This window comes from Schistocerca cancellata, chromosome 3 (genome assembly GCF_023864275.1).
Source record: "Schistocerca cancellata isolate TAMUIC-IGC-003103 chromosome 3, iqSchCanc2.1, whole genome shotgun sequence".
In the NCBI taxonomy this organism is placed as follows: Eukaryota; Metazoa; Arthropoda; class Insecta; order Orthoptera; family Acrididae; genus Schistocerca; species Schistocerca cancellata.
Window position 1 is genome coordinate 213,120,111 of NC_064628.1, and position 26,969 is coordinate 213,147,079.

The following is a 26,969-nucleotide window of genomic DNA, read 5'->3' on the forward strand; positions in this document are numbered from 1 at the left end:
TTATGCTTAAAACGAAGTATTAAAACTTTACAAAAATGACTATTAACTGTCTTTGTACTGTCAAAATCAGGATGTATCTGACACAAATAATTGAGTTTGACAGAATTTACTTTCTTGAGTCCAAGTAGTCTGATGTATTGTAGAAGGTGTGGCTACTGAGTTATTCTTTTGCTTCATATTTAAATATTTGGGGCTTGTCAGTTTCCTGCCTGATGTTTACTGGCAACCAGGTTATAGACTTCTACACCAGAATATAAAACTCTATTCTGAATCCAAGAGAGGGATGCATAGTCGATATGAAAATTATTTCTATAAGGGGCGGTCGAATGAAAACTGAACTCCCACCATAATATATGAGTACAGCCTGCACAAGTGGCCTCACTGTTGTTACATTTAGATACTGTTACTGCTGTTGTTAGGTGGGAACGGCATAGTGCCACGCCACAGGTGCATACTGTTGTTATGACCTTGGTTGTTGGTGGACTGGTCTAGTATTTTCATCCATCTATTGACATGGAGGCAAGCCAAGAACAGCACTAAGGTGTGGTTCATTTTTTGGTGGCTGTGAGTGCTAGGAAACACAATATTCATGTCTTATGTCTGCTATGTATGGTGAACACTACACATCCCTGACATTGGTGCACGAGTGGCAGAGAAGGTTCTGGGAAGGGTGCACATCACTGCAAGATGATCTAAGCCCAGGACAGGCCCATGAAGCCATTACCCCTGATGTGATGGGGCGGATTGGTGGCCTTATCTGGAAGACTGATGAATCACGGAGGATAAAATTTGTGTTCAGGTCAGCATTAGCTATGGCTCTGTGCATGCCATCTTCAAAGATCATATGCATTACCAACAAGTTTGTGCACAGTGGGTTTCATATCACCTGACAAGGGGACAAAAGATGGACAGAACTGTGTTAAGTCTGAGTCGTCTGCTGTGGTACCACGAGGAAGGACATGTGTTTCTAGCCCATATCGTCACAGAGGACAAAATGTGGTGCCTCATGGCTGAAGGCAAATGGTCAAGCCAACAGTGGAAACATTGCACATCTCCCCTGCTAGAAAAATCAAAAGCTGTACACACTAGCCCCAAGAAGGTCATGATGAACTTCTTCTTTGACTGAAGGCCCCCTGTGGTTGTCAAGCCTCTTGAGCGTGGAAGCACAGTCAGTGTGCAGCACTACAAAGACACTTTGCTGAATCTGCAACAAACCATAAATACAAAATGCCCAAGAATTCTGTCAGGCAGAGTCATCCTGTTGCATGATAATGCCAGCCCCCACACTGCCAGTCTGACAAAGGCTACGCTCCAGCGATTTGGATGGAAACACTGCAGCATCCTCTGTACAGCCCAGATCTTTCAGTGTGTGATTTTCATATCTTTGGTGACATTTGGGTGGATGTTGGACAAGGAAGCGTAAGAGTGGGTGCTATTGTGGATCCATCAGCAGCTGACCGCATTCTAAAGAACAGAAATAGATTGTCTCATATCTCCAAGGTGTTAAATGCCTTAATATGTATGGCAGTTACTTTTGAATGGAACCATTCCACAGTCCCATTGTTGGTTGCCCATCATACTTCTAGTATTGTGGTTGTGGATTGCTAGAAACACATCATGTGAGTAAATATTGGCAATTGCTCATATAGCTTACATTGCTAGAACAAGTAAGTAGTGTGGCAGTTAGCTAGTTCACAATATGAAGAGTACAGCTGTGGTGAATGTAACTTACATCTTAGAGACTTACCACACTACTGACAAATCAGGAACTGAGTGTTGAAAGTGAGTAAGCCAAAAAATATTACACTATTTCTCTGTGTCTGGGGACAGCACTGCAAAATTGATTGATTGAGTTACAAAGATTTGCGACAATTGAAAATGTTGGAGTGTGTTGCTGGAGTGTGGTGGCAGATTATTCGTATCCCAAGGACAGGCAGGTCTAAGCATTCCCTAATTGTAATCAGCAGTACAACAAAAATTATAAGCAATTCTAAAAAGAAATGTTTCATTAGTAGTCCTCAAATGAAAATAAAAAACATATTAAGTCTGAAGTTGTTAAATAAAGCAGGAGTGTAATCACCAGTAAATAGTCAGTGTAAAGTAATGGTATTAGGTGGTACCGAACATGTGGATGGGTTTTTTGGGTTGGAGCAGGAGAATATCCAATCACACTCAGGTTGGTAAAAGTTGATTTATTTCTCTAGTTGAGTATATATGTCAGAAATACAGTGCTTACATTCAGTGGTGGGGATTGAACCCACATTCCTTGCTTCCTTGGGAGCAGTGCCTGTCAGGATATTGGTTAAAGCATGTAAGCAGCAGTGCAGTATGAATCCTAGTAGTACTTGCATGTTGGACCGACACCTGACGCTGCTGGTCTTTGTGGCCAACCAGGTAGAAACTTGCAGTGAGGGCGAGTGTCATCCAGGGAGTGAACTATGGCTACTGATGTGTGGCTGATGGCACATGGCAATGGTAGTCACAAAGCAGGTCAATGACTGGAAGGATCCTTGTTTGAATCCTGGCCTATAGGATGCTGGACAGTAGAGCAAGTGGTCCTGCAGAATGGCAGACTTTATGACTGCACCAGCAGATAACAGTAGACCAACGATACTTCTCCAGGCCACACGGCAGTTGCCCACTCCACAGTGGCCATTGACTCTATCCCTTTTGCCAGCTGGATATACATGCCAAGATCAAGATTGTTGACATGCAGATACCTCAGGTGTCACATAGCTCTGCTGTAGCATTGTCGCAGAAGTGTCCTGAATTTTGGTAACGTTGCTGATTGACAATCAAGTAGCCTTACAAATTTACTGAGTCTGGCTGTGATGGTGAAATGCTGTATCAGCTGATTACTTTAATCAGTGCCTATATGGCAGTGGTGGCTTGTGCCAGTTAGCTTCGTTGCACTAATGGCAGATGAAAACCTGCAAGATATGGCAGCTTGTGATACAACAGTCTCTTCTGCAAATATGGTTTTGTTCGTTTAATTTAAAACTGTGGAAACTCCAGATGGGAATACCAACAATATAAGGAAGAAGGTAGATTGCTGCTTACCGTAAAGATGATCCCCATCTATGGCAGCTCCAGTCAGCACTGCCATAGATGGCCATCTCGTATGTGTGAGATATACTTGCTTGTATGAATGAATGTGTTCTGGTTTCCTTTTCTGATGAAGGGTTTTGGCCGAAAGCTAATGTGTAAGTGTCTTTTTGTTGTGCCTGTATGCAGCTTTTTCCTTATTCTATTAACTTAAAACTTTTTGCTTTCTTTTTGTCACCTGTTTAATGGGAAGTAGGGAATAGGAAATTGAACCTCGTAAGCTTCAATTAATTATTAGAATCACACACAACTCTTACAGGTGCAGGTTAACTGTTGTTCTGCATTTCAGTCCAAAGACTGGTTTGATGCTGCTCTCCATGCTAGTCTATCCTGTGCAAGCCTCTTTATTTCTGAATAACTGCTGCAGCCCACATCTATTAGAACCTGCTGCTCACTGTACTCATCTCTTGATCTCCTGTTACAATTTGTAGCCCATCCACACTTCCCTCAAATAGTAAATTGACAATTCCTTGATGACTCAAATGTGCCCTATCGACAAGTGCCTTCTTTTATTCAAATTATGCCACAAAATTCTTTTCTCTCCGATTCTATTCAGTACCTCCTCATTAGTTACTTAATCTACCCATTTAACTGTCAGCATTCTTCTGTAGCACCACATTTCAAAAGCCTCAATTTTCTTTTTTTCTCAGTGGCTTAGCATCCTATATTTCACTTCTGTACAAAGCTACACTCAAATGTCTTCAGAAAAGACTTCCTAACACTTAAATGGGTAGCTTTGAGGAATGAAATAGTGAAGGCAGCAGAGGATCAAGTAGGTAAAAAGATGAGGGCTAGTAGAAATCCTTGGGTAACAGAAGAGATACTGAATTTAATTGATGAAAGGAGGAAATACAAAAATGCAGTAAGTGAAGCAGGCAAAAGGGAATACAAATGTCTCAAAAATGAGATCGACAGGAAGTGCAAAATGGCCTAGCAGGGATGGCTGGAGGACAAATGTAAAGATGTAGAGGCTTATCTCACGAGGGGTAAGATAGATACTGCCTACAGGAAAATTAAAGAGATCTTTGGAGAAAAGAGAACCACTTGCATGAATATCAAGAGCTCAGATGGAAACCCAGTTCTAAGCAAAGAAGGGAAAGCAGAAAGGTGGAAGGAGTATATAGATGGTCTATACAGGGGCGATGTTCTTGAGGAAAATATTATGGAAATGGAAGAGGATGTAGATGAAGATGAAATGGGAGATAAGATACTGCGTGAAGAGTTTGACAGAGCACTGAAAGACCCGAGTCGAAACAAGGCCCCAGGAGTAGACAACATTCCATTAGAACTACTGACAGCCTTGGGAGAGCCAGTCCTGACAAAACTCTACCATCTGGTGAGCAAGATGTATGAAACAGGCGAAATTCCCTCAGACTTCAAGAAGAATATAATAATTCCAATCCCAAAGAAAGCAGGTGTTGACAGATGTGAAAATTACCGAACAATCAGTTTAATAAGTCACAGCTGCAAAATACTAACGCGAATTCTTTAGAGACAAATGGAAAAACTGGTAGAAGCCGACCTCGGGGAAGATCAGTTTGGATTCCGTAGAAATATTGGAACACGTGAGGCAATACTGAGCCTACGACTTATCTTAGAAGAAAGATTAAAGAAAGGCAAACCTACGTTTCTAGCATTTGTAGACTTAGAGAAAGCTTTTGAACATGTTGACTGGAATTCTCTCTTTCAAATTCTGAAGGTGGGAGGGGTAAATTACAGGGAGCGAAAGTCTATTTACAGTTTGTACAGAAACCAGATGGCAGTTATAAGAGTCGAGGGACATGAAAGGGGAGCAGTGGTTGGGAAGGGAGTGTGACAGGGTTGTAGCCTCTCCCCGATGCTATTTTCTCTGTATATTGAGCAAGCAGTAAAGGAAACGAAAGAAAAGTTCGGAGTAGGTATTAAAATCCATGGAGAAGAAATAAAAACTTTGAGGTTCGCCGATGACATTGTAATTCTGTCAGAGACAGCAAAAGACTTGGAAGAGCAGTTGAATGGAATGGACAGTGTCTTGAAAGGAGGGTATAAGATGAACATCAACAAAAGCAGAACGAGGATAATGGAATGTAGTCAAATTAAATCGTGTGATGTTGCGGGAATTAGATTAGGAAATGAAACACTTAAAGTAGTAAAGGAGTTTTGCTATTTGGGGAGCAAAATAATTGATGATGGTCGAAGTAGAGAGGATATAAAATGTAGACTGGCAATGGCAAGGAAAGCATTTCGGAACAAGAGAGATTTGTTAACATCGACTATAGATTTAGGTGTCAGGAAGTCGTTTCTGAAAGTATTTTTATGGAGTGTAGCCATGTATGGAAGTGAAACATGGACGATAAATAGTTTAGACATGAAGAGAATAGAAGCTTTCAAAATATGGTGCTACAGAAGAATGCTGAAAATTAGATGGGTAGATCACATAACTAATGAGGAGCTATTGAATAGAATTGGAGAGAAGAGGAGCTCGTGGCACAACTTGACTAGAAGAAGGGATCGGTTGGTAGGACATGTTCTGAGGCATCGAGGGATCACCAATTTAGTACTGGAGGGCAGCGTGGAGGGTAAAAATCGTACAGGGAGACCAAGAGATGAATACACTAAGCAGATTCAGAAGGATGTAGGCTGCAGTAGGTACTGGGAGATGAAGAGGCTTGCACAGCATAGAGTAGCATGGAGAGCTGCATCAAACCAGTCTCAAGACTGAAGACCACAACAACAACATCAACAACACTTAAATTTGTATTTGGTGGTAAAAAATTTCTCTTTTTTCTGTATTTCTTTTTCTTATCATTGACAGTCTACATTTTATATCCTCCTCTTAAATTATCTACTACCCAAATAGTAAAATTCATCTATTGCTTTTAGTGTCTCATTTTCTAATCTGATTCCATCAGCATTGCCTGATTTATATTTACTGCATTCCATTACCCTTATTTTGCTCTTGTGATGTTCATCTTGTATTCTCTTTTCATGGCACTTTCCATTCCATTCAACTGCTGCTCCAAGTCCTTTGCTGTCTCTGACAAAATTACAGTGTCATCAGCAAACTTCAAAGCTTTTATTTCTTTTCTCTGAACTACAATTCCTTATGGAAACGTATGTTTGGTTTCCTATACTGCTTGCTCAGTATGCAGATGGAATAACATCAAGATCAGACATACACTACAACCATGTTGCTCACCCTTCTCAGCTGTTGCTTCCTTTTCATGCCCTTCAACTCCCATAATTGAAGTGTGGTTTCTGTACAAGTTGGAAATAATGTCTTGCTCCCTGCATTCTACCCATGCTATCTTCAGACTCAGTGAATGTATTCCAGTCAGCATTATCAAAAGCTTTCTCTAAGTCTACAAATGTTATAGACATAAGTTTGCCTTTCCTTGGCCTGTATTGAGAAGTCATAGGATCATTATTGCCTCGTGTATTCCTACATTTTGTCAGAATCCAAACTGATCTTTCCCAAGTCTTCTTGAAGTATGAGGGTATTTCCCCTGTCTATCAAGTGAACTATCAGTACTATAATAATCTTGTGCTACATAACCTCTTTTATTGTGTTTTATTTCTAATAGTGTTTACTAGGTCAGGCTTTTTTCCATTGGAAATTCGTTGAGTATTTTGAGATGGTAGGTCAGTGTAACAGTACAGTACTCATATGAGAAAGGTGAACGGTGAGCTTATAAAATGTTCTTAAGCTTTTTTGGCAGAAGAGTCAACGAGTATATTTTAATAATTGGTATTATTTGTATCATACAGTGTTTTCGTAGCACCTTAGCCAGTGGATAAACGTACTTTTAAATGTGATTGAGACATTTTATTTGTAGACTTCAAACCTGATAATAATTTACGTTTACAGCTATTTGGAGGAGATGACCTTATTTCGTATGGTATTCATCTAGCTCCAGGACCAGAAGGTGAACAAAAACGTAAAGATAACAATGTGGCTGGTAAGTGAAAATAAAATTTATTAAGACAGTTTGTTTTATGTATGAGTGTAATGCAGAAATTTATTTTGAACTATAATTAATTAAAGAAGTAAAATTTAATAAGTAATATTCATTCAAACAAGGGATATGTAATAATCTAAAGATGTACATATATCCCTAATTAGATATTCCATTGTTTTATTTTGTGTTAGCTTTATGAAAATGCAGTGACAACCAAGTGATCGATCAGATAGAAATTTGTAGTTTGACATTCGCCACTTCTTTTGATGGCATTTGATGAGGGAAACATGTCATAAACATATTGCATATGTGAACAAAGGTGCATAGTAGATATAACAGCATTTAGTCCTTGATATTGATATGCTCTCTTCCACTGATCTTCCTTTCGCTCGCTCCCTTCATTCCTCCCACTCCCTCCTCTTTCTGACCTGAATGAAGCATTCACTTCAGTAAAAGAAAGGCAGTCCGAAAAAGCTAGGAAGGGCTGTAATATCAGTGACTTATCTGTACAGTTTACATTTATAAGCAGAGTAAAAAAAACTACCAGGTAAAATTTGGGCTCAATATCCCCCCCCCCCCTCTCTCTCTCTCTCTCTCTCTCTCTCTCTCTCTCTCTCTCCCCCCCCCCCCCTCCCCCTTCCCCTCACATTCCTCCTCCTCCTACACACACACACACACACACACACACACACACACTACTATTACTACTAGAGAAAGGCCCTTGATTACAAACATTTTTGAAGATTAAGAGAAGCAACTAGGTTACATCCTATAACCACATTCATACTCTCCAAAGCCCTGTAAAGTGCACAACAGAGGATACTTCCCCACTGTACCATTTATATGGGCTTCTTCTCATTCCATTCATATATGGAGTGTGAGAAGAATTATTGTTTACAAAATTCTGTTTTTGCTGGAACTAGTGTAATCTTGCCCTTCACAATCATTATGGGAACGATACATAGAGGGCTATAGTATATTCCTTGAGTCATCATTTAAAATAGGTTCTAGAAACTTTGTAAGTAGTCTTTCTTGGAATGCTTAGTATTTGTGTTCAAGCATTTGCAATTTCAGTTTTCTCAGCATCTCTGTGATGTTCTTGCATGGACCAGATAAACCTGTGACCATTCATTCTGCCCTTGTTTATATACATATATTTAAAGCAAGATGCCAATCTTTGTACCACTTTGAAATCTTATAAAGATCTGACTGAATGTTTGTGCAGCTTTTTTCTCTATTGATAACTGTGTCATCTGTGAAAAGTCTGAGGTTATTGTTAAGATTGTTTGCAAAGTTAATAATACGTAACTTGAACAGCAAGGGTTCCAACAACTTCCCCAGCGCACACCTAAACTTACTGATACGTCTGTTGATGACGCTCTATACCAGATAATGTGCTGTTTCTATCCTTTCAAGAGCTCCCCAACTTAGTCACAAATTTCCAACTTTTGATAACAAGCTTAGTGTGGTACTGAGTCAAATGCTTTTCGGAAGTCAATAAATACTGCATCTGTATGAGTACTTTGATCCATGGCGTTTAGGATGTCATGTGAGAAGAGTGTAAGCCAAGTTTCACATAATCAGTGTGTTTGTTCTCCACGCTGGATGGCATATTCAGTCTGGAAATTCATGCCATGCAGCTGTTATTACCTATAAGGCAACGGTCATAATAGACCACTTGAAGGCAAACAAAGTGGGTTGGCTGCTTTCCAACCACAATATGGATAGCATGAAGAGTCAAAACCTGCTAACCTCTCAGTTATAATACAAACAGTTTTGTTTCATTGATTAATTTTCAGCTGCTTCCTGTGTTAAACGGCGTGTGGTGCTATCAACTGCTCCATTTATTATACAGAGCTCTCTTATGTTCAGTAATTAGTAACTGACCAAACACCACATAAGTTAACTTTTTTTATATTTACTCTCATCATTCAAAGTTGCTTTTTAACATAATTATTAACAGTTGATAATTCATCTACACGCATAGCCATTGGATGTTAAGTATTGAATCATTGTGCTGAACAGTACCAGTATACTAATGATCTGTAGGATTTTGGCATTGTAAATAGTGACATGAGTAAATTCTTACACAAACTTGCGACTTTTATGATTTATGTGTAAAATTTGTGGTAATTGCTATATTTTACGGTTTTAAGGATGGACGGTGTCATTTTACAACTTTGTGGACAAAAATTTGAAACCTTAACGTTCGTTAATCAGCCCACTTCTGTACAGTCGATAGTTTACATGGGTTGAAGGCCAGTGTACAATACTCAATAACTCATTCTTTGATATCATGTCTATGTTGTCATTGGAATTGAAGTTTAAACTGGGATAACAGTTCTTCCATGTGAATCTCGTGTGTCAAGAGGCTCTGTTCCGCAAATTCTTTGTTCCGTTCTATTCGCTTCTTGTGATCTAACCCATGTTCTTTGACCACGTGTGGGCTAATTACATTCATTCCACCTCTGTGTGTGTGTGTGTGTGTGTGTGTGTGTGTGTGTGTGTGTGTGTGTGTTTTGTACCATGTGCATATTCTTTGTTCATGAGGTAAACATCATGTTCACTTATTGGTTGTTTATGTTATAATTTTATGTGACATTCAATGATCTAGGTTCCTTTCAATGTTTCAGTACATACCAAGACATTTGTTTTCAGACATTTTCATACGTTATATTCCTATTGTAGGATTCATGAATTAATCCAACTAGAAACAGTACTTCCAGACGTTTAAATGATAATATTCTGTTGATTTTCCATCCATACTAAAATCAAGAAAGGGAGAAAAATGTGCCTTATGCACGGTATGTGGTTGTGATATTAATATTGCGTATGGTGGAATCAGCAATTGAAGTAATCATGTGAAGTGCAGTAAACATGTAAGTTATGTTAAATCAAAGGAAGATGACAAGAAAATCAACATATTTTTTGCCAAGTCAGTAAAGTAATTAGGGCAGTGTGTCTGTTTACTTCCTTTTTGGTGAAACACAATGGGCTCTTAAGTGCAGCTGATCATGCTGGTGCATTATTTAGGAAGATATTTCCCACATCAGAAGTTGCAAGGAAATATAGCTGTGGTCACACAAAAACAACATGAATTGTAAATGAAATGGCAAAAAATGCATCATCTGAAGTTGTTAAGTGCCTTCAGAATGGACCATTTTCTTTGGCAACAAATGGAAGCAGCGATACAAGTGGCAAGTTGTATCCTATTGTTACATTCTACGATATTCTGCAGGAAGAAGTAGTGGGCACTGTGCTGTCCACACCAACATTAGACAGGGACTCAAAAGGGCGAAACATAGGTAACCTGATGTTACTGCAGCTGAATCTTCATAGCATACTAATTGAAAACCGTGTGGCTTTCTACTCTGACAATACTCCTGTTATGATAGGACCCAAAATTGGGGTTTCAGCAGTTCTGAAGTAATTTCAACCAGGTATTGCTATCGTAGGTGGCATTTGCTACCTGATTAATAATCAAGCAGCTGAGAAAGGTGCTGGAAGATTACTACTTAAAGTGGATGAGATACTTGTTGATATATTTTATTTCTTAAAGAAGAGTGTCAAAAGAAAAGGTTGCCTTCATAAATTTCGGAACTCGGGCGATAAAGAAGCAAAGAAAATTCTGAAGCATGTGTGTACTAGGTGGTTATCTTTAGGCAGATATGTGGATAGACTGTTAGACCAGTGGGATCCGCTTCTTTCTTTCTTTAAGGAGGAAGTACCCAATACATTTCCAGAAGCATGACATATTTCAGAATACCTAGAGTTGAGCAAAGTGGGTCCAAAGAGTATCAGAAGAAGAGCATTCTTGATACTGCTACTACACAGGCCCCTAATAAAATAGCATATTCTTCTAAATGTGACAAACTCAGCCAAAAAATAAGACTTCTGCTACAACATGTGAAAAAAAATTGTCTGTGTTCCTGTCCCCAAACTTTAACAAGACCTTTTGCACTTTCTTTCATGTGACTATTCCTGTATTTGACAAATCGAATTTTGCCCTTCAGACTTCTTCCCCACAAGTTCACTTTTTATTAGAACTTCTTATGGATTTGCTAAAGCAGTTGTTCCCCAAGTTTAAGCCCAAAAATGTCAAAATCTCCCCATTGCTTGAAGTTGAGTACAACTTGATCCAAAATCAAAGAAGTGATGATGTCATTGGCATTCAGACTTTGAACATAGTGAATGATCTCCAGGATACAGATAAATCCCTTTGCATCACAGCAGCATCCGATTCCACACATCTGCTTTGACACATGACATCATCAGTATGGTGGAAATGGCTTCTTCCAACTTATACAAAATGACAATGACGTCACTGCATACGCTTGCCAACAAACGCAAATAAAAATAAAAATGACACAGTAACGTCTCATTCCAAAAATTAAATGGAACTAACAGGACAATAGCAGAAAATTGGGGGTTTAGGATGGGGGCAAGCTAAACACACAACAATAAAAAAACACTGCACCATTCCAAAACAGATAATATCCAAAAAAGTTTAAATTACAGCATTCCGCTATAGAAATAACACCACAGGAACTGTACATTTTCCTTGACCTGTGTAGCTCAACCGCAGCTATTGATATCAAAAAACCAATACAAATAACCCCAAAAAGTGGAACCAGACATTTACCTTGACCGATATAGCTCAACTGCAGCTGTCAAAAAAAAAAAAAGCCTACAACTCTAAAAAGTGGAGCCAAACTGCACCAACTCAAAAACTCAAATATCCCATACATCCCGTATTCAGTACATCAGTTAAAACACAACCACCAACCTACCATACATATACACAAAACCTCACAATTACTACAGAATAAAACCAAAACTACTTGCCAAGAAAAGCTTCTGGCAATACCACCTATGTCAGCCAACACACACACACACACACACACACACACACACACACACACACGACTCCACATATATTTGTCCATGGTCTGAGCCACCGGAACTCTCGTCAGTCTCAACGTAGCCAAAAGACCGAACATCTGCATGGCTTGCACCTCAGTAGGTATGGGAAGGGGAGGCTGGCAAAGCTTATAGGTGACAGTGTAATGGGTGGTGGTGGGATTACTTACGGAAAAATTCCTGTAATACTTGGTGTTAGAGCTGCACCTTTTTTAGATGAAGTCAGCTTGGTAGGAATACGTGCTTGAGGGAAGTCCCTTTAACTAAAGAATCGCCTTCAGTGGATGTCATGTTTCCAAGCAGAGAAGGAATTGGCATATTTCATTAAAATATAAGCGGTATTAGAGATGAAGAGGTTGACTCTGAAATTATTGGTGTATTGGAGCACCACTTAAATAATTTGACAGTTCAGAGGCTTCCTTTACCAGGATACAGATTAGCTGGCTGTTTTTCAAGGACTTCCTTGTGGAGTGGGGAAGTGGCCATGTATGTAAAAAACAGTATTCCATTTGAGTCCATAGATGTATCACGGCACTGCACTGAACAGATATTTGAATGTTGTGCAAGAGCAGTTGAATTTAGTGAAACTAAACTTCTATTTTTTGTTGTTTATTGGTCCCCTAACTCTGATTTCAGAGCATTTCTGCTCAAGATAGAGAGGGTTCTTGATTCACTTTATAGAAAGTACCAGAAATTAATAATATGTTGTTTAAAAATATGTTGTGACTTCAATATTAATTTTGTATATGATAGTGCAAGAAAAGGGATGTTGGTAGATCTACTAAAGTAATACGATCTGATGCAGACTGTTTTTTCCAACTAGGGTGCAGGGCAACAGTAACACAGCCATAGACAATATTTTTATTCGTTCTTTATTACTAGGTGCACGTTCTATTAGTAAAAGGGTGAATGGCCTTTCAGACCATGGTGCACAAATTTTAACACTAAAAGACTTTTGTACTCAAACAAATGTCACATATAATTACAAACTATGGCAAATATCTTTCCGAGATTGATGCCTGAAATGCTCTTCAGTGATACAGACAAGGGGTAGATTGAGTCAATAATTAAATCACTGAAAACTAAGGACTCTCATGGATATGATGGAGTGCTTAGCAGAATATTACTGTGCTGCACATGCTAGCCCTGTATTTAGCCATATTTGTAATTTTTCCTTTAGGTATGGTCAGTTTCTTGAACTATTAAAGTACTCAGTAGTAAAGCTGCTTTGTAAAAACGGAGAAAGGGATAATTCAGACAATTTTAGGCCTATTTCTATACATCAATGTTTGCTAAAGTTATTGAAAAGGTTGTGTATGTGAGGATAATTGATCATTTTATATCACACGATTTGCTAACAAATATACAGTTTGGCTTTAGAAGTCGCTTAACAACGTAAAATGCTATATTCTCTTTTGTCTGTGAGGTACTGGATGGGTTAAACAAAAGGTTTCAAACACTAGGCTTTTTTTTTTTTTTTTTTTTTTTTTTTAACTAAGGCGTTTAATTGTGTTGATCACAAAAGTTGGACCATTACAGAGTTGGGGAGTAGTTCACAATTGGTTAACTTCTTACTTTAGCAACAGACAGCAAAAGGTCATTATTCACAGTGCTGAGAATGGCTGTGATGTGGGGTACGGTCAAGTGAAGGGTACCCCAGGGATCAGTGTTGGGGCCACTCATGTTCCTTATTTATGTAAATGATACGCCCTTTAGTATTATGGGTAACTCTAAAATATTTCTGTTTGTTGGTGACACTTGCTTGGTGGTAAAGGAAGTTGCGTGCAATGTTGGCTCGGTTTCAAATAGTACAGTTCATGACATAAAGTTCTTGGCTTGTAGAAAATAAACTAATGATAAATCACAAAAAGACTCAGTTTTTACAGTTTCTGACACACAATTCAACAAAACCCGACATTTTAATTTCACAGTATAGACATATGATTAGTGAAACTGAACAGTTGCATATTATTAGTGAAACTGAACAGTTGAAATTTCTAGGTGTTCAGGTAGATAGTAAACTGTCGTAGAAAGCCCACATTCAGGATCTTGTCCATGACTTAATGCTGCCGTATTTAATATTCGAATGGTATCTGAAGTAAGGGATCATTCGACACAAAAATTAGTCTACTTTGCTTATTTTCATTCAGTTATGTCGTATGATAATATATTTTGGGGTAACTCCTCCCATTCTAAAAGGATATTTTTGGCTCAGAAACAGGTGGTTCAGGCAGTAAGTGGTGTAAGTTCACAAACCTCTTGTTGATCCTGTTCACTAGCCTGGGTATTTTGACAATGGCCTCTCGATATACATATTCTTCACTATCGTTTCTTGTTAACAATATCAGCTTATTCCCAAGAATAAGCAACTTTCACGCAGTTAATACTCGATAGAAATCCAACCGGCATTTGGATTGGATTTCCTTAACACAAGTGCAGAAAGGCATGCTGTTTACTGCTGCATCCATTTTCAATAAGCTAACACAAGAATTCAAAAATCTTAGCCGTAATCCATGCACTTTCAATTTGAAACTGAAGAGTTTCCTCATGGGTCAGTCCTTCTATTCTGTCAAGGAGCTCCTTGAAAAATTAAGCTGATTCTTATGTCGTATTGTTGATTGCATTTACTTACATCTTGACTTTTTAAGGTTCATAAACATTTTATTTTTATCTGTTATTACTTTTACATTGTAATTTCATGTACAATCACATTCCATTACCTTGGAGATTTGCTCCACAATTTTGTCCTACGGACTTGACGTGTGAATAAATAAATACAAATTTATGGTAGACATCATATCATCACCCATGTGTGTGTGTGGTGGTCTTCAGTCCTGAGACTGGTTTGATGCAGCTCTCCATGCTACTCTATCCTGTGCAAGCTTCTTCATCTCCCAGTATCTACTGCAACCTACATCCTTCTGAATCTGCTTAGTGTATCCATCTCTTGGTCTCCCTCTACGATTTTTACCCTCCACACTGCCCTCCAATGCTAAATTTGTGATCCCTTGATGCCTCAAAACATGTCCTACCAACCGATCCCTTCTTCTAGTCAAGTTGTGCCACAAATTTCTCTTCTCCCCAATCCTATTCAATACCTCCTCATTAGTTACGTGTTCTACCCACCTTATCTTCAGCATTCTTCTGTAGCACCACATTTCGAAAGCTTCTATTCTCTTCTTGTCCAAACTAGTTATCGTCCATGTTTCACTTCCATACATGGCTACACTCCATACAAATACTTTCAGAAACGACTTCCTGACACTTAAATCTATACTCGAAGTTAACAAATTCCTCTTCTTGAGAAACACTTTCCTTGCCATTGCCAGTCTACATTTTATATCCTCTCTACTTCGACCATCATCGGTTATTTTACTCCCTAAATAGCAAAACTCCTTTACTACTTTAAGTGTCTCATTTCCTAATCTAATTCCCTCAGCATCACCCGACTTAATTTGACTACATTCCATTATCCTCATTTTGCTTTTGTTGATGTTCATCTTATATCCTCCTTTCAAGACACTGTCCATTCCGTTCAACTGCTCTTCCAAGTCCTTTGCTGTCTCCGACAGAATTACAATGTCATCGTCGAACCTCAAAGTTTTTACTTCTTCTCCATGAATTTTAATACCTACTCCGAATTTTTCTTTTGTTTCCTTTACTGCTTGCTCAATATACAGCTTGAATAACATTGGGGAGAGGCTACAACCCTGTCTTACTCCTTTCCCAACCACTGCTTCCCTTTCATGCCCCTCAACTCTTATAACTGCCATCTGGTTTCTGTACAAACTGTAAATAGACTTTCGCTCCCTGTATTTTACCCCTCCCACCTTCAGAATTTGAAAGAGAGTATTCCAGTTAACATTGTCAAAAGCTTTCTCTAAGTCTACAAATGCTAGAAACGTAGGTTTGCCTTTTCTTAATCTTTCTTCTAAGATAAGTCGTAAGGTCAGTATTGCCTCACGTGTTCCAACATTTCTACGGAATCCAAACTGATCTTCCCCGAGGTCGGCTTCTACCAGTTTTTCCATTCGTCTGTAAAGAATTCGCGTTAGTATTTTGCAGCTGTGACTTATTAAACTGATAGTTCAGTAATTTTCACATCTGTCAACACCTACTTTCTTTGGGATTGGAATTATTATATTCTTCTTGAAGTCTGAGGGTATTTCGTCTGTCTCATACATCGTGCTCACCAGATGGTAGAGTTTTGTCATGACTGGCTCTCCCGAGGCCATCAGTAGTTCAAATGGAATGTTGTCTACTCCCGGGGCCTTGTTTCGACTCAGGTCTTTCAGTGCTCTGTCAAACTCTTCACGCAGTATCTTATCTCCCATTTTGTCTTCATCTACATCCTCTTCCATTTCCATAATATTGTCCTCAAGTACATCGCCCTTGTATAAACCCTCTATATACTCCTTCCACCTTTCTGCCTTCCCTTCTTTGCTGAGAACTGGGTTTCCATCTGAGCTCTTGATATTCATACAAGTGGTTCTCTTCTCTCCAAAGGTCTCTTTAATTTTCCTGTAGGCAGTATCTATCTTACCCCTCGTGAGACAAGCCTCTACATCCTTACATTTGTCCTCTAGCCATCCCTGCTTAGCCATTTTGCACTTCCTGTCGATATCATTTTTGAGACGTTTGTATTCCTTTTTGCCTGCTTCATTTACTGCATTTTTATATTTTCTCCTTTCCTCAATTAAATTCAATATTTCTTCTGTTACCCAAGGATTTCTATTAGCCCTCGTCTTTTTACCTACTTGATCCTCTGCTGCCTTCAGTACTTCATCCCTCAGAGCTACCCATTCTTCTTCTACTGTATTTCTTTCCCCCATTCCTGTCAATTGTTCCCTTATGCTCTCCCTGAAACTCTCTACAACCTCTGGTTCTTTCAGTTTATCCAGGTCCCATCTCCTTCAATTCCCACCTTTTTGCAGTTTCTTCAGTTTCAATCTGCAGTTCATAACCAATAGATTGTGGTCAGAATCCACATCTGCCCCAGGAAATGTCTTACAATTTAAAACCTGGTTCCTAAATCTCTGTCTTACCATTATATAATCTATCTGATACCGTTTAGTATCTCCAGGATTCTTCCAGGTATACAACCTTCTTTTATGATTCTTGAACCAAGCGTTGGCTATGATTAAGTTATGCTCTGTGCAAAATTCTACAAGGCGGCTTCCTCTTTCATTTCTTCCCCCCAATCCATATTCACCTACTATGTTTCCTTCTCTCCCTTTTCCTACTGACGAATTCCAGTCACCCATGACTATTAAATTTTCGTCTCCCTTCACTACCTGAATAATTTCTTTTATCACGTCATACATTTCATCTATTTCTTCATCATCTGCAGAGGTAGTTGGCATATAAACTTGTACTACTGTAGTAGGCATGGGCTTTGTGTCTATCTTGGCCACAGTAATGCGTTCATTATGCTGTTTGTAGTAGCTAACCCGCACTCCTATTTTGTTATTCATTATTAAACCTACTCCTGCATTACCCCTATTTGATTTTGTATTTATAACCCTGTATTCACCTGACCAAAAGTCTTGTTCCTCCTGCCACCGAACTTCACTAATTCCCACTATATCTAACTTTAACCTATCCATTTCCCTTTTTAAATTTTCTAACCTACCTGCACGATTAAGGGATCTGACATTCCTCGCTCTGATCCGTAGAACGCCAGTTTTCTTTCTCCTGATAACGACATCCTCCTGAGTAGTCCCCGCCCGGAGATCCGAATGGGGGACTATTTTACCTCCGGAATATTTTACCCAAGAGGACGCCATCATCATTTAATCATACAGTAGAGCTGCATGTCCTCGGGAAAAATTACGGCTGTAGTTTCCCCTTGCTTTCAGCCGTTCGCAGTACCAGCACAGCAAGGCCGTTTTGGTTAATGTTACAAGGCCAGATCAGTCAATCATCCAGACTGTTGCCCCTGCAACTACTGAAAAGGCTGCTGCCCCTCTTCAGGAACCACATGTTTGTCTGGCCTCTCAACACATACCCCTCCGTTGTGGTTGCACCTACGGTACGGCCATCTGTATCGCTGAGGCACGCAAGCCTCCCCACCAACGGCAAGGTCCATGGTTCATGGGGGGCATCAATCTTGGCATCACCCATCTCAGAACATAATGATACACTTGTGAACTTCACTGTTATAAGCAGTAAAAAGAATTTAGACATCTTTCCACACAACAAACATCAGACTAATCAGACCTAATTAAACCCCCCCCCCCCACACACACACACATCCACCACCAGATGGTACCATCAAATACATTACATTAAATTTTTATTGGTCCTTTTGGTCATTTGTTGTACAAGGTATGCAATATGATATTGGACAAGTCATTGTGATTTACTATAATATTTACATTGATTTAGGCTTAATTTTATCACAACTGAAGGTTCAGCTTCCATACATTATATTTAACACAAGTAATTCGATGTTTTTTATGTTTCAAGATATTCATTTTTAGTATAATAACATTTTTGCAATAAATATTTATGGATAGCGGTTTTAAATTTTGAAGTGTCTTTTATTGTTTTAATGTTTGTAGGTAGCTTATTGTATAGTCTGTTTCCTGTTTGCAGTGGTCCATTCTGTTTTAGTGTTGTGTGTGCATGTTGAATACGAATGTCCTGCTTTCTCCTTGTGTTATACAGTTGGATACTCTGGTTAGTTGACACAAGATTGTTGCTATTTTCTAATATTTTCCTTACAAATATGATTACTTGTAAAATGTACAGACATGGTAGGGGAAGAATATGTAGTTTCTTGAATAAGGGCTTGCATGAGCTTCTTGATGCAGCATTTTCTATGGCTCTTACAATTCTCTTTTGCCATATAAAACAAACAACAAAACATCTACAAACTCAACCAACTCAAAAACTCTGCGCCATAATGACGTCACACCCCTCAACACCATTACGTCACAGGTCAAAGCAGACAGAATTGGTCACTTCCGTTGACTCAATCCCTTTTCTTTTCATCAGTGAGAAACTACTTTTATACTCCCTGTGACTAAATCATCAACAAGTTTCCACTCAAGGATGGTGTGTTAAAGCATCCTCAAGTTGCTACATTAGACAAAATTTAATATACACAGTTTTCTTCCATTCCTTTTCTCTTGGAATAGTTTTGTATCATGTTATGCAAGGAAGGGAATAATACTACAATTCAGGTGGTGAATGAGCTTCAGAGGCAGTTCACAGCTGTTCAGGTAGATGACACTTTGGCAGCAAATGAACATGCTGCAAGTGATTCCAGTTGGGCACAAATATCAAGAATTCGTGTAACTGATAGGCTTCTTAAATATAACTGAATTTCTAGATTAATGCTCTCTATTCTCACCATGCCCCATAGCAGTGCAGAATGTGGTTGTGTTTTCAGCCGTGTGAAGAAAAATAGAACAGAGTTCAGCTCATCCATGTACAGTGAATTTCTGATTCTGTTTTGAAGCCCAGGAGTTCTGGTCCCTTTTATGACAAAACATTTTCTCAAGACTTTTTGCAGGAAGTTAAAAAGGCCACAAGTGTCACTTTAAAAGTTGAACTAGAATGTGATTTGTAGTGTGTATTATATTGTTTCTTGTCTGTGTTATGTTAAACAACTTTTATTGTGTAAAGCCTTTTCCAGTTATCACATATCTTCTTAATTTATCAAGAAAGCCCTTTTAATGTATGCTCCAAATCAATGTTCACCACACCCGCTGCTGTTATCATGTATTTCTTCTAGATTGTTTTGTTCATCTACAAATCATGGGCCTGTGGTCTAAGTAGATGTGTTTTCATTGAAGTGTCCTGTTTTTAATGCATGAATTATTGTATTTTGTAGCCCATAAGAATTATTTTCATCGAGCTGGAGTATGTTGAAAACTGTTAGATTTTTTGTCGTGCCTGAGTTTTGCTGATAGCCCTTTTCAAAATTGACAGGTACTAAATTAATTTTTTTCCCCCTTATTTAATAGTAAAAATATATTCTTCCTTGTCAAATTACAGAAGTAGTTATTAATTGTCCCTTTTGTCTGTTTATTTGCATTACAAATTTTTTATATGGCTGTTTTTTTAATTGTCCCCTTCCAAATATTATTTTTAATCTTTCAGAGGTATTTCACATCTACTATTTAGATCAGATTTATTTTGTTCACTTCCTCACTGTCCAACTTTTGCATCCTTAGGTTAATTTTGGGATGTAGTAACATCTATATACAGCTAATCTGTCCCTTTTAATATCCCTTCCGTCTGCTTTAAATATAATTCCTTCTTCCTTCTTCTCTTCTGCAGTGATAGTACTGCCCATGGACTTAAATTTGCTAATCTGTTCTGGTGGCTCCCTTTCAGTTATAATATTATAATAAACTGTAATTCACTGTTAAAATATAACTTACATATGCAAGTTAATGTTTAACCATTATGTTAACAACTTAATATAATTTATGAAAAAAAATAAAATATTGAAACATATACAAATAAATTATACACTTGCAATTTAGTAGTGAGTCCTACCCAGGTGATAAAGTATGATATATTTCACCATTTTCTGATGGAAAAAAATACTTGTTCAATTTTGTTAGGTAGCTCACAAAGTGATGTGTGCAGAAGCCATAAAATCATTTATGGCAATAACATCATGCAGAAATTCAGGAGATATTCCTCAAGGCTTAAGCAATTCTTCACTTTCTGTAATATTTGAATGTCTTGAAAAAATCATTCTTCTTCAAGCACTGCAGATATTTCGTTGAAGCAGGAATCAGCTGTGAGCTCTAAATAAAAATTGTGCCACAAAAGGGTGTGCTGAGCTCTCTATGTTTTGTTGTTTAGTTTATAAAATACAAACTTCATCAGCAAATTCTCAGATGCACAACTCATGTGGATTTACTTATTGTGTGGTTATTAGTTGTCCAGGGTCGCAGGTCCACAGCTTCACATTTCAATTGGAGTGTTTTTTAACTTTATAAATAACAAACAACTAAACTTTGTGTAATGTTCATTTATCATTGTTAAGTACAAAAACAATAACACAGTTGTAATGCACTGAAATATTACATATGTAGCTATCAAAGTGTCTGCTTGCTACACCCATCGATTTTGTGAATACACGGCTATTACAAATGATTGAAGCGATTTCATAAATTCACTGTAGCTCCATTCACTGTCATATGGTCACGACACACTACAGATACGTAGAAGAACTCGTAAAGTTTTGTTCGGCTGAAGCCGCACTTCAGGTTTCTGCCGCCAGAACGCCCGAGAGCGCAGTGAGACAAAATGGCAACAGGAGCCGAGAAAGCATATGTCGTGCCTGAAATACACTCACATCAGTCAGTCATAACAGTGCAATGACGCTTCCAGGACGAAGTTCAACAAAGATCCACCAACTGCTAACTCCATTCGGCGATGGTATGCGCAGTTTAAAGCTTCTGGATGCCTCTATAAGGGGAAATCAACGGGTCGGCCTGCAGTGAGCGAAGAAACGGTTGAACGCGTACGGGCAAGTTTCACGCGTAGCCCGCAGAAGTCGACGAATAAAGCAAGCAGGGAGCTAAACGTACCACAGCCGACGGTTTGGAAAATCTTACGGAAAAGGCTAAAGCAGAAGCCTTACCGTTTACAATTGCTACAAGCCCTGACACCCGATGACAAAGTCAAACGCTTTGAATTTTCAGCGCGGTTGCAACAGCTCATGGAAGAGGATGCGTTCAGTGCGAAACTTGTTTTCAGTGATGAAGCAACATTTTTTCTTAATGGTGAAGTGAACAGACACAATGTGCGAATCTGGGCAGTAGAGAATCCTCACGCATTCGTGCAGCAAATTCGCAATTCACCAAAAGTTAACGTGTTTTGTGCAATCTCACGGTTTAAAGTTTACGGCCCCTTTTTCTTCTGCGAAAAAAATGTTACAGGACACGTGTATCTGGACATGCTGGAAAATTGGCTCATGCCACAACTGGAGACCGACAGCGCCAACTTCATCTTCCAACAGGATGGTGCTCCACCGCACTTCCATCATGATGTTCGGCATTTCTTAAACAGGAGATTGGAAAACCGATGGATCGGTGGTGGTAGAGATCATGATCAGCAATTCATATCATGGCCTCCACGCTCTCCCGACTTAACCCCGTGCAATTTCTTTCTGTGGGGTTATGTGAAAGATTCAGTGTTTAAACCTCCTCTACCAAGAAACGTGCCAGAACTGCGAGCTCGCATCAACGATGCTTTCGAACTCATTGATGGGGGACATGCTGTGCCGAGTGTGGGAGGAACTTGATTATCGGCTTGATGTCTGCCGAATCACTAAAGGGGCACATATCGAACATTTGTGAATGCCTAAAAAAACTTTTTGAGTTTTTGTATGTGTGTGCAAAGCATTGTGAAAATATCTCAAATAATAAAGTTATTGTAGAGCTGTGAAATCGCTTCAATCATTTGTAATAACCCTGTACTTTCCCCACAGTTACCCACATTCACCTGAGGTTACACGTTTATGTTGTGGCTAGTGACATCACTGCCATGGCATCATACAAGACCTCTGTCAGCATTACAATGTGTCTTATGAATCAATTTAAATTTAATATAATTTTAAGATACGCTGATGAACAATTATACAAATAATTCGGTAGATCCAGATGACATTGGGAGTCTCTCACAAACTGCCATTTCTGTTTGCAAGCAAATCATGTTTATTGTATATTGGTTTAACCAAATGGAATGGGAGTTGAAAGGGAGAAAAAAAATACAAAAATAAAAATCACTAGAAAAATGCCAGGGACAAAAATCAAACAGAATGTTGTCATGACGTATCTCAAGAAATTCCATTCAGTCAGAGGATTAGAAAACTGAAATTAAATTTTGCCTAGGAAAAGAATTATGAGAATGATTCTTTCTCTGTCTTTTAACTAACTGATAGTAATTAAAGTGTCATCATTTAAGGAAAACTAGTCACCCGATTTTAGGTGTTTTGATATTTTTTTTTTCAATTGAAATACTGTAATTGCTTCAAAAGGCTTTTTTAAAAGAGTGTCAGGCTTTGCAGAATTAGTTCTGGGTAGCAAACCACCAAATTCTATTATGTTACTGTGAATAAGAGCTGGTAGTGAATCCAATACATGTAAGTAAATCTGGGGATAATTTCTGAAAGAGAAACCAAATACAAATACTTGAACCACACAAAGAAGGTTGATAAAGTAGAAACAAATATAAAGATTGATGTGGAAAGGGCTGGATAATTTCAAGTAGATTTATGTTGTAGCTGATAGTGTGTCTTGTGTTAAATCAGAACCAACTTTTATTACATATAATTTTAGGTTATTGTTTGCAAAAGAGTTTTCATATGAAGCAGTCAGCTTGAAATAGATCAAGTGGTCGCAGTTGAAATCAGATTTATGTAAAGAGCAGTGAGTTCAATAGAATTATATCAAAATGCCACTATCCTTTTTTCAGTTGTCATATTTCTTGATTATAACTGATTGTCCACTGTGCTAAGTAAATCTCTGTTAAATTGCATTTTTGTAAAAAATATGCTGGGAGGCTCATATTGCGGTACTACTCGAGTTCCCTTCATGTTGACTTGATTAAATCAGCAAAACCTAGGTAGATATATCAATTGCTGGAAAATCAAAGAAAATGCTTGTGATGATGACAGTAGACGTTATAATGAAGAAACAGTAGAGTCACTATATATCTGTCTTTAACCCTCCAGCCACAGGCAACATGGGTGTGTGCATTCCACTCTTTCTGGACAATTTTTGTCGTCTGCGATTACACGTCATATGTAATTTCTGCTCTATTTGCAAGTTGCAGTTTTCCGCTCGAATACTTTTCTGTTGCTCTGGATTATTGTAGACTGCTATTTTCCCGTCAGATCTTTTTCTTCTTCTCCGAAACATTGGAGGTTGCCATTTTCCTGCCTAAAGCCACGGGAGCTGTGTTTTACACATTCTCCAATTTCACTTATATACTTACACATACACCTTCTTGTGGCACCAATTCATATCCAAATTCCTAGGCTTGTGTGTAGAACCTTCCTTTAAGACATACAATGCACAGAACATTAATCAATAAGTTTATTCTGCTTGTGTAATGTTGAATATGATTTTTCTGTTTCCAACGTTATTTATGTTAAATGTTAACTAAAAATCAAATCTAAAGTAAAGTCCTGTAATTCTATCCCTAAAACGATTCTGATTATCAAATAAAAATGCTCCATGATTTTGGATGGAAAAATTAGAAAATCACCCGCTGTTAGAGGGTTAATATGAGATTATGAGTAAACTTGGATCAGTTGTATTACTGAAATACCTGAAATAGTAAGCTTAATTTGCATAGTATTTTCAGATTCAATGATAAACATAATGAAGAATGAATGAATTTGACAGATCACATACTTCATCATTTATCATACATGGTAGTACTGTGACTGCTTTTGTATGTGCTCTCTGCTTTAGTTAATAGTTAGTTAGTTAGTTAGTTAATTACATATGCCACAGATTATTTTGCATGATAGATCACAATGATGTAGCATAAGACATTTTACATTCGCATTGCATTAATTTGTACATACGGTTACATTCTGAACATTTCTATACTGTAAAAATAGATGTGAGTTAGTAACACCTACCTACTACCTTTCACACATAACAAGAAAAGAAATTCTTCTACAGAATGGAAGTAGTTGTCCAGGAGAAACTTTCTCTATTTGTTATCATATTTTACTGTGCTATATGTCAGACATTTTATATCACTGGGTAAGTGATCAAAACTTTTTGTTGCAGCATTCTGCACCCCTTTTTGTGCTAAAGGCAACCTTAATGTGGAGTAATGAATGTCATTTTTCCTTCTGGTATTGTAACTATATACCTCATTGTTCCTTTTGAACTGTAGTGGATTATTTAAAACAGACTTCATCAGGGAACGAATACACTGTGAAGAAATAGTCGTAATGCCCAACTCCTTAAAACAGATGTCCACAAGATGGGTGAGCACGACACGTTATTCTTACAGCATATTTCTGTGCAATGAAGACTTTCTTTCTTAAAGGTGAATTACCCTAGAACATTATTCCTTGTGACGTTATTGAATGAAAATATGCAGAATATGTCAACTTACTGGTTTGTCGCTGCCCAAGATTTGCAATGATTCTATGTGCAAATGTGGCTGAACTAAGTTGTTTTAGAAGATCAGATTTTTTTTTTTTAAATCTAAATTCTCATCAGTATGGATCCCTAAGAATTCTGAAGTTCCCACCTTATTCATTATTTCCTCACCATATGTTACTCTTATCACTGATGTAGTACCTCTATGTGCAGAACCTAAAATGATGTGTCTTTGTAAAATTGAGGGTGAAATCGTTTCCAGAAAACCAGTCAATGATACTTTTAAGAACTTTGTTTCCCATTTCTTCCGTTTCAGTACGTACACTTGGATTGATTAAAATACTAGTGTCACCTGCAAAAAGAAATAATTCTGCTTGTATGCTAAGATCGTTTACATATATGAGGAACAGTAGTGGACCTAAGATTGAGGGTTGGGGAACCCCACACATGATTTCCCCCCAGTCAGAATTATGTTCCTGGACTATACTGCTTGAATTACATATGACTTTCTGCATTCTTTTCATTAGATATGACATAGTCCTTTGATTGACTGTGACAGCAAACCCATAAAATTCATTTTGCGTAGGAGAATACTGTGATTCACAGTGTCAGATGTCTTAGAGAAGTTGCAGAAAATACCAGCCAGTGCTGTTTTATTATTTACGGAGGTTGGAACTTAAATAGTGGCAACACTACTGTGCAGACACTACGCAATTGAATCTACTATTGTCACTGATAGCACGCGTTGTTGACATACCTACCTTACCTCCGAGCAAATGGACTCGCCTGTCCCATGTCACCGACATGCACACAATCGAGGGAAAAGCAGTCATTTGTGAGCGAGCGGTCTAATATAATGGTGTCACTATGTTTTTGAAACAGGAACAACAGAGTTGGATCAAGATTGAATGTGCCAGAGGTCATACAGCATGACAGTGTCATCAAGGTCTTCAAGAAGCGTGTGGGGAATCTGCATTGGCATACAGAGTAGTGGCACATTGGGTAAAAGCCTTCAACGAAGGTTTGCAAACTGTGGCAGACATGCATCGGGCATGTCGTCCTATTGTCTCTGAAGAAGTAGTGCATGCTGTTGCCATGTTAGTAGACAAGATCAATGCCATTCGATTCATGAGCTCGCCCATGAAACTGGATTAGCACATACAACTGTGCTTCACATCCTGAAGAAACTCCTGGGCATGCGAAAAATTGCATCACGATGGGTTCCACATGACTTGATGGAAATGCAGAAATGGATACATTTTGACACTGCTCAGATGCACTTGGAGTGCAATGAGTGCGAGGGAGAGGCTTTCTTATGCCATATCATAACACTGGATGAGACATGGGCCACATCGTATGAGCCAAAATTGAAACGCGAATCCAATGAATGGCGCTGACCTGTAATGACGCCAAAGTCGAAAGTGCGTCAGAGCCCCAGTGTGGTGATTGTCATGTACGACTGTGATGGCATTATCCTAACGCATTACATTCCTCCGCAGCAGACCGTCAGTGCACAGTATTACTGTTCGTTTTTGGAGCATCACCTGCGACCAGCTTTGTGAAAGAAGCGGCGACACTTTCTGCGCCACCCACCCATTGTTTTGCATGACAATGCGCGGGTGCATACAGTGCAAGCTGTGGCTGCTCTGTTCAGTCAATGGGACTGGGAAGTACTGTACCATCCACCATACTCCCCGGACTTAGTCCTTGTTACTTTGATTTGATTCCAAAGATGAAGGAACCACTTGGTGGCCTTTGCTTCAGAACTGTTCCAGAGATTCGACAGGCAGTAGACCGCTCCATTCGCACCATCAACAGAACAGCCTCTGCTAACAGTATACTACACCTTCCACATCGCTGGCAACGGGTTCTACACTACGCTTGTGACTACATCGAAGGGCAGTAACAG

At 38.6% G+C, this 26,969-nt stretch overlaps 1 protein-coding gene across 4 annotated transcripts in view; it reads left to right on the forward strand.

Annotated features, from left to right (window-relative positions):
• Positions 1-26,969, forward strand: part of LOC126174842 (heat shock factor protein) — a 145,185-nt gene that overhangs the window by 112,446 nt on the left and 5,770 nt on the right. For all 4 annotated transcript variants that reach the window (XM_049921226.1, XM_049921229.1, XM_049921228.1 and 1 more), the window contains one exon: positions 6,953-7,043. In XM_049921226.1, the coding sequence (XP_049777183.1) occupies positions 6,953-7,043 (91 nt within the window). The remainder of the gene's footprint in view (positions 1-6,952; positions 7,044-26,969) is intronic.